The 9843-nt window shown below is 34.5% G+C and overlaps 1 protein-coding gene across 1 annotated transcript in view; it reads left to right on the forward strand.

The window, feature by feature from the left end:
- The first annotated feature begins 7655 nt into the window (after nucleotides 1–7655).
- Nucleotides 7656–9843, forward strand: part of LOC144976452 (uncharacterized) — a 10004-nt gene continuing 7816 nt past the window's right edge. The window contains exons 1-2 of the mRNA XM_078920742.1: nucleotides 7656–8115; nucleotides 9093–9231. Of these exons, the coding sequence (XP_078776868.1) occupies nucleotides 7841–8115; nucleotides 9093–9231 (414 nt within the window). The 5' untranslated portion in view covers nucleotides 7656–7840. The remainder of the gene's footprint in view (nucleotides 8116–9092; nucleotides 9232–9843) is intronic.

Consider the following 9843-nt stretch of genomic DNA (forward strand, 5'->3'; position numbering starts at 1 on the left):
TTTATATAGGGCAATATCCACTAAATGTGCTCAAAGCGTTTTACAAGGGGTCCCTGGACAACAGCAACATAATTTAACATGTAAGACGGGACATGATGCCTGTTGGGTGATATTACAATTTTTTCTGGCAGAGACAACGCTGTCAACGGCCAGGTATTCATTTTACACCTGAGTACGGTGAGAGAATGTGAGTAAAGAGCCTTCTCCAAGGACTCAATTATGCGGTGAGGAAGGCTCGAACCCAGGACCTTTCCTATCCGAAAGCGATTGTCAAACCATTAGACCACACAGCCGCACGTGCTGTACTTGGCAACTTGCCAAACGTCTTCGCGACAACCCGTTAATTGGCCTACTCTGGAAATACTATTTGTTTTGGTTTTTCTTTATTTGGCCAGAAAACTGGTTCTCTAATAAAATATCGACCGATTTAAATTTCCCTCAACTTGGCATAAAACAACAAAAAGAAAAAAAAACATCACGAGGTCCCAGGTTTGAGAGTTTTTTTGCCAAGATGAGGGTCGTTTAAGTCAATTGGATATTTGAAGGACGTGTTTTTTGGCCAAAATTTAAAATACTTGTCTTTCCAGAGGCAATATAAGATTTAATATATTTGATGCCAATACCGTTATTTTTCATTTGTGAAGCTATTTAAAGTGACTTTTTCTTTTTTTTTTCCCTTGGAAACTACGAATTTTTAAAATTTCAAGTTGGTAGCTCTGTTATTTAATCACGTAATGGGGCAGCGTGGCTCAACGGTACAGTCTTTGCTTCGCACCCAAAAGGTACCGAGTTCGACTACCTGCCTCGTTGTGTGGCTTTGAGCAAGTAGTCACCTCGCCCCAGCTCAATTTGCGCGCTACGCTGCAGCTCACGCCTGTGTTATTCCAGTATTCCTTTGGAATAGACCCTAAAGACACATTTCCGCTTGGGGATGAATAAAAGGGGTTTATTTATTTATTTATTTATTTATTTATCTATTTATTTATTTATTTATTTATTTATTTATTTATTTATTTATTTATTTATTTATTTATTTATTTATTTATTTATTTAATCGCTATCCATTTCCAGAACTTTTGAACAGCGTCATGATGGAACATCATCATCATCATCATCATCATCATCATCATCATCATCATCATAATCATCATCATCATCATCATCATTGCTTTTTTCACCCTGGGTAAGGGTATAGGCCACAGACAAACAGTTTCCATCCTTCTCTATCCTGAGCTAACTTTTTTTTAAAATCTCATTCCAGGTCTTACTGTAAGAGAGTTAGCTTACAGAAAGTGGGTTTAATGAGTTCATGAATTTTGTATATCTGGTCATTATATTGAATACTAGAAAATTACTTTCTTTGATCGGTGTTACTTGGTATTTGGGGATAAAAGCATTAAGTTATAGTTGGTATTCATCATTTAGGCGTACGATATTATTTGGGCGTAGCGTATTTGTTATTTGGGCGTACGGATTATTTAGGCGTACGACCTTTGATTATTTAGGCGTAAAACTGACCTTTGGTGAAAGGAATTGTGGGACAGTTTACAATAGGATATAAAACAGTGTGTCTGATCAAACGGGGATTATTCTACCTTTTGATTCTGCATTCAACTTGACCATGAGCTGCACACTTTAAACCTTTTGTGCTCACCATCATTTATTTGCTTTTACGGACTTAGAAATATTCCACGTATATTGAAAATGGTTACTTAGGCAAAATTGACTTTACATGTGGATTGATTTTACGGATTTGGAATTTATGAAACTGATTGAATTATGACCATGCTATTTGATTTGGAGTTGGAATTTATCATGATTTTGATTTTGAATTTATCACAAACAAATAAAACTGTAAGAAATGAAACTTGGAATCTGAACTTTTATTTGAATGTCTTGATGTTGTGCATTCAATTATCATCACCGGCCCCTGAACTCTTTCGTCATTATTAACATCTACAACACAACGCAAAGGATAATACTACCATCTATGAAAAACACCACTATGCGATCACAAGCCATTACATATGTGTGCAACTACCCCACATTATGTATCTTATTTGGTGCCGTGACCAGGATTCTTATATATGTTATTTGGAGCCGTGATACCAGGATGTAAAGATGTTATTTTTTTGAACCATGGATACACAAGAAATGTATATTGTTGCGGTGTTAACATCTATTGAAGTTTTTGTGAGACTCGGAATTTGAAGTGAAAAAAATTGTGAACAGAAAAGTATTATGTTTATTTGGAAAAGAAAATGAATATCAATTTTGAAGGTGAAGTAGTATAATTTTTTGTAATGAAATGTTGAAAAAAAATATTGAAATTATAGATGATTCCTAAAATTCTGATAAAAGACGGTATTTTAAAAAATTAAACGAAATAATATTGAAATTAAGAACCATAGATGGAACAAGAAAATATATAAAAAACCAAAAGCAATATATTATAGAACGGCAAAATAATAATAATAATAATAATAATAATAATAATAATAATAATAATAATAATAATAATAATAATAATAATAATAATAATAATAATAATAATATCATATTGATGCTATCTATGTATTTTAGATATTTAAAAAGAGGAGAGGGAGAGATGAAGAAAAATTGCAGTATTTAAATGAATATTTTAGTGCGTTTTATTTTTCAAAATAAATGAAAATGCGTTTACTTACAATCAGACGTTTCGGAACAAATCTTCGAATATTATTTGGTACCGGTAATGGCAATGTTTTGTTTAGCTCAGTAACAAAGATGTGTCAATTTTTACTTCAATTTTTGTCTGTTACTGTTGGAATTACATGACAGTTGGTCATTCTTTCATGTTGTTACGTTTTATTTTCTGTCAAAATGACTCAAGAAGATGATGGCAATAACAACACGTCAATTAGAAGTTTTTATAATTGAAAAATGTCTTATGGTATTTATTGTTATATTACAACATCATTGATTATATTTTTCTCCCGTCAATAGGGATGAATTGGTAGGTTGATATTGACTCTTTGAGATTCATGGGTTCATGGCAAAGAGCAAAGTTTTATATCTGTTTGTATTCTTGGTAATAAATGTGTGGTTAACGCAGCCAAGTAATCGACAACAGAGCTTATTATATATTTGTAATGAGACATGGCGTTATAATAGATTACATAAGACATTTGGATTTTATCACTGGAAATTAAGTTGAAATGATTCATGCGGAATATGAGTCAATCGTTGTTTTGTTTTGTTTTGAAACGCGTTTCATCGTGATTTTTAAAAGGAGACATATTCTCATAATAACGGAATAACGGACTTTTGGTTTAAAGTCGGAGAACAAATAAAATGACGGAGTATTAATTATTATGAAAGACTGATGTCTTGTAATGGGAGTTAAAATGTTATTACGGAAGAATAACAAAATATTGAAAATGCATTATCATGTCATGTGAGCTGATAATATTTGTGACACAAGTGGTTAACTTGTTAAGAATCAGCGAATTATGAGTAACCCATATGGTAAAATGCTGTAAATGCATAGTGGGTAAATAAGCGCAGTGATGTAAGCCGCGGTAATTAAAGTGCACACGGTTTAAATTACGAGACGCAGGAATGAGGCGTTCGGGAATATTTTATTTTGCGTTTGATTAAAGCGCATGGTTTAACATTATGAAATAATACAGAAGACGATGAATTTTTATAAATACGATGCGCGTGGTTAAAGCGCACACATTTATCAATGCTATATTAAGAGGCGCGAGATTACATCGCAATGAGTTATATGAATATTTTTATAAGCCGAGGGCAAAGGCGCGAAACATTGAATTTTTATTGAGCAGAGTGTATATTGTTACTGCGAATATTTTGATTATCATCTTTTTCTCCTATCAATTTGCTGTTGTAATTGTAATCAATATTTACTGCGTGATTTGAATTTAACATTTATATCATAAAATTTGTAACTGAGTTGAAGAAGAAGTTATGTTCAATTGTCAAATCTTAAGTGTGTAATCATTCAGCAATAAATTGAAATGGTAGGAAGTGCTACGATAACACCAATAATAATGATAAAATAAACAAAATCATATTTCATTAAATTAGGGATTTTCTAAGGGGAATAATTCGAGTTAATCAAAGGCAGAAGTAGTGTTTGCACTTAAACATGATACAGTCATCACGAAAGAGGACACTTGCCACCATCAGTCATAACGGGAACACTGATGACAACGACAGAGCCAACTCAAACACAGCCACAACAGAGGTCGGGAAATGTCCTAATCCCTTTGGTCTATCCACGAATACATTAAAATGGAGTAACAATCTCGACTACGCCATTGATACGTCCAGAATCAACACAATCTACAGACTACAAATACACAGCAACCTCAATTACATCGTACCTTTCAACGTATACAAACTGGACAGAATTCATAAAATAATATCCGTATCAACACAGATTTCTTCCATGAACCTTTTTTATATTTACATTCTTTATTGAACAATTGGATTACTTGTATTTACTTCTACGACAACAATACCCAACGATATACGATATCAATAATTACATAAACGTTCAAGATACGATTGTTTTTACAAAAATGATGTCCAATTGTGAACAATACTACTTCCATCATATTCAGTGGTGAGCGTATTCAAATTTAAACTTATGTCAATATACAAGTGTGCAGCACCCATATCTACAACTTATAAACATTGAATATTATAATAACGCCTGTCTTAGTATCATTGTAAAAGATAAAGGCTATATATGTATATAAGACAATGCAGGAAAAAGTATCGCAAAACGCCACATGAGCGATTTCCTTGGATTCATTATCGTATGATATTCAACAACCTGCGTTCAAATAACGAAAATATTGTTGACCTTATTCGACCCTACTACATACACTACTAGACTACGTTATTGTTACATCCTCTACCTGGTGTGTGGACTCACATCACCCACCGGAACTCTGCAAGATTACATCATCTACCTGGTGTTTGGACTCACGTCACCCACCGGTACTCTACAGATTACATCATCTACCTGGTGTGTACTCACATGTCACCTCATCGAAACTCGATCAACAAACACAGACAATTACAACACACGACCTCTGTCGACTACTACACACGAACTCTTTGTCAACACATGGCTGAGTTCACAACTTTCTTTTGACTTGCTGGATAAGTCCAACTTCATTTAAATTCAAGATCTCGCACACAGTTAATCTTGAATTTTTACAATTTCATCTACAATGAGATTCAACGTATACACGAGACAACCACAAATATCAACGAGGAGAATCGACCCAGATGCCGGAGATGAATGGATTACAGCGACGTCACAAGACCAAGAAACAACCCAACAGGTTAAGCATACGTTTGCTACCTGTAGAGTCTTTTTTCGTCCCAATTCAAAAGACTCGAACAAATACAACACACTAATTGCAAAAGTTGGTCACTTTAGTAACAGCCCACAATCACATACTATGTTAGATTTTACTTATTTAGTTATTTACACTGTACTAAATATGAATAAGTCGGACAGACTAATGACTGATTATTTACAAACACTAAATATGTGATGTGAACAAGCCGGACAGACTATTTTTGATTATTTATTCAATGCTAAATATTTGAATGTGAAGACATTATTGTGATAATTCTAAGACATTTACAGAGGAAAAAGTTTTTAATTAATTAACAATAAATAAAGTGAATTTATGACACTTGGGCTATTCAGTGACCACAACACACACAAAATGCAACACGTAGACTAGATACAACCACCTCAACTCTTATAGTTGATATATTTTTTTCATTACATGAAAACTCATTCTAAATGGAGACAATGACTTAATTAACAATTACTGACAATTTTTACAGGATGACCATTCTCAAAACGAACGGATTACTGAGAAATGTGACCTCTGATGGATGACCACAAAGAACAATTTGATATCAATGAAGTTGTAAACTACACGCTCATGACTTAAAAAGCTTAAAAATTGAAACATCAACAATGAACAATGAATGATAATAACTTCAACTTGAATTTTAAAATGATGATAATGCTATTATTATGATTTATTTTTAAATCTTTTTTATTACTAATTGAAATATAATTCTTCGTATTTGAATCTAGATGTCTATAAAACATTATTTGTACCACATATTATAAGTTGGAATTAATGTAATAATGTTGTTTAAATGGAATCATACAATATAAGGGAATGTACAAGGTATTGGTTTTGAGATGACAGTAAATGAGTAAACATACATGGAAGCTGAGATTATCACCCATGTCGTGTAGAGTTGAATTTGAGATTGAATAAGACAACGTGAGTATATCACAAATGGAAACTGAACCATCCTTTTTCACGCAATAATATTTATGTGTGATGAAATATGACGGGAATTAACACTTGTATTGCTATGAAGATGGAATTTAAGATAAAAAGATAATTTTTCTTTGAACTTTTAATTAATTGATATTTTACAGTCGATGTTGTAATACCTTAAAAAGTATAATCGATTTTTATATATCTAAATTTCAATCATCTTTGGTGTTGGTAAATTTAAATTTTAATCACTTTTAATTGATCATTATCTTATTATAGATGTTGTAATACTTTAAAAACTATAATCGATATATACATAGATGTTGTAATCAACTTTGATGTTGATTTATCTAAAATTTAAACTTTTAAAAATATTTAACTGGCATAAGTGTTGTCATTTTGATAAACTATTTCTTACATTTTATTATCTAATTCTAATTAGACGTTGCTTATAGATTGATCTCTTACTGATTTTTTTAAAAATTGAAATTGTTTTTAACTCAATTTAAATCCTAAGAAAGGGGCGTATGTAAGAGAGTTAGCTTACAGCAAGTGGGTTTAATGAGTTCATGAATTTTGTATATCTGGTCATTATATTGAATACTAGAAAATTACTTTCTTTGATCGGTGTTACTTGGTATTTGGGGATAAAAGCATTAAGTTATAGTTGGTATTCATCATTTAGGCGTACGATATTATTTGGGCGTAGCGTATTTGTTATTTGGGCGTACGGATTATTTAGGCGTACGACCTTTGATTATTTAGGCGTAAAACTGACCTTTGGTGAAAGGAATTGTGGGACAGTTTACAATAGGATATAAAACAGTGTGTCTGATCAAACGGGGATTATTCTACCTTTTGATTCTGCATTCAACTTGACCATGAGCTGCACACTTTAAACCTTTTGTGCTCACCATCATTTATTTGCTTTTACGGACTTAGAAATATTCCACGTATATTGAAAATGGTTACTTAGGCAAAATTGACTTTACATGTGGATTGATTTTACGGATTTGGAATTTATGAAACTGATTGAATTATGACCATGCTATTTGATTTGGAGTTGGAATTTATCATGATTTTGATTTTGAATTTATCACAAACAAATAAAACTGTAAGAAATGAAACTTGGAATCTGGACTTTTATTTGAATGTCTTGATGTTGTGCATTCAATTATCATCACCGGCCCCTGAACTCTTTCGTCATTATTAACATCTACAACACAACGCAAAGGATAATACTACCATCTATGAAAAACACCACTATGCGATCACAAGCCATTACATATGTGTGCAACTACCCCACCTTACCACTTCTCTGTATATCAGCTTCTTTAATAAATTCGAAGCCGCCTGTTTGGCGTAGACGTCATCGGGTCAGCAGAGTCCTTTCGGCTTTGTCTGTTGTCCTTCATAAATTCTGTCATTCAAGAAACTCTTCGGTCGCCCAAGCAAAAAAAAAAAAAGGATTTGGTTTGTCTGTCTGCGTTTCTGTAACGGTTTGAGTTATGGAACATAATGTGATAAAAGTCGCTGTGATCGGAGCTGGTGCAGCCGGTCTTGCCGCTATCAAACTCTTGACTTCTGACAATGGTGATGATGATGATGATGATGATGATGATGACAGGAAGGACAACAGCAACTCATCAATCACGAGGAAGCGTTTTCATGTAACAGCGTTTGAACAGACCGATGAGATCGGTGGGACTTGGAGATATACTGATGTTGTGGGTACAGATGACAATGGTCTTCGAATACACACCAGCATGTACCAAAATCTCAGGTAATCTTTTTTTTCTTAATTTGAGCTTTCATATAGCGCAATATCCACTAAAAGTGCTCAAAATGGTTTATAAGAGGTCCCTGACCAACAGCAACAGGTTGGTAACACGAAGAACGAGACATGACGCCTGTTAGGCGATATTACATTTTTTCCGACAGAGAAAACGCTGTTAACGACAGGGTACTCATTTTACACCTGAGTACGGTGAGGGAATGTGAGTAAAGAGCCGTTTGCAAGGACTCAATTATGTAGTCTAGTGGTATAACACTCGCTTGTGGATCAGCTGGTCTCTAGTTAGAATACGGCTCTGATACAAACTTAAGTCCCTTGAAAAGGATTTTACTCACATTGTCTCACTACACTCACGTGTAAAATGAGTACCTGCTGGTAACAGCGTTGTCTTTGTCGAAAAAAAAATGTAAAAACGCTTTACAAACGCGATGACTCGATTAGAGTTAAGTGTTGCTGCTGGCGTGGGACCCCTTGTAAAGCGCTTTGAGCACGTTGATTGGTGTTTTATTGTGCTATACAAAAGCTCAGGTCTTTGTTATTGCTTTTTGTATTCCGCGTTTATGAATAATTTGCACTTACACTGTATTAACCAGACTATAAACGTTCAAGGTTACACATAGTTTTGTGTGTTGGTCCATTATACTTCCGAATGGCAATGTTGTGAGCTTCTTAGCCAAGCGCATGCTAACTATCTATAGGGAATGAGATTAGCGGAAGAGTAGCGTCCCTTGATTGGACGTCACCGGCGGAAAAGTTATTAGAGAGAGAACGCCATGTTGGTTGTGCGCATGCGTCTCTCGTCCTCGCTTCCGGTGAAAGCGGCATGAGACACTTCACCGAAAGCAAGGACGAGAGAGACGCATGCGCAAAACTATTTTGAAGTTCTCTCTGTAAGGTGACGTCCAATCAAGGGACGCTACTCTTCCGCTAATCCCATTCCCTATATTGTTTCATTTCTATTCCAGAACAAATCTTCCAAAAGAGTGCATGTATTTTCCTGACTTCCCGTTTTCTGATCACCTCCCGTCATTTCTCAAGCATGAAGACGTGTTGAAATATCTGGAAGATTATGCAACACACTTTGGTCTACGTAAACACATCCAGGTCGTAAATTATTCTATCTTTAAATTGAGCTTTGTATAGCGCAATATCCACTGAAATGTGCTCAAAGCGCTTTACAAGGGGTCCCTGCTCAACAGCAACATTTAACATGTAAGACGGGACATGACGCCTGTTAGGCGATATTACAATTTTTCGGACAAAGACAACGCTGTTAACGGCCAGGTACTCATTTTACACCTGAGTACGGTGAGAGAATGTGAGTAAAGAGCCTTTTCCAAGGACTCAACTATGTGCCGAGCGCGAGGCTCGAACCCAGGACCTTACGATCCGAAAGCGAGTGTCATACCACTAGACCACATAACCCTTTCCTTACCATTTGCAGAAGTTTCCCCCAAATTTCACACCCTCCCAACACAAAAATAGAATTTTCTTACTCGAACAGAAAAGCAACAAATACATTCTGTGCATAATATTGATCAGCAAAATGAACTCTACATCAAATTGTCACGTTTTTATAGCAATAATAAAACATTTGTATTTAAATTGTGTGATTTACAAAAGAAATCAGAATGATAAAAGTTCTGATTGGATCGTAACGAATGTGGCGATTTTCCTATGGTTGGTAAGGAGAGGGTTAAAAGGGTTTAACAGTCG

This window comes from Berghia stephanieae, chromosome 7, assembly GCF_034508935.2.
Source record: "Berghia stephanieae isolate SIO BIC M18660-M18661 chromosome 7, UCSD_Bste_1.3, whole genome shotgun sequence".
In the NCBI taxonomy this organism is placed as follows: domain Eukaryota; kingdom Metazoa; phylum Mollusca; class Gastropoda; order Nudibranchia; family Aeolidiidae; genus Berghia; species Berghia stephanieae.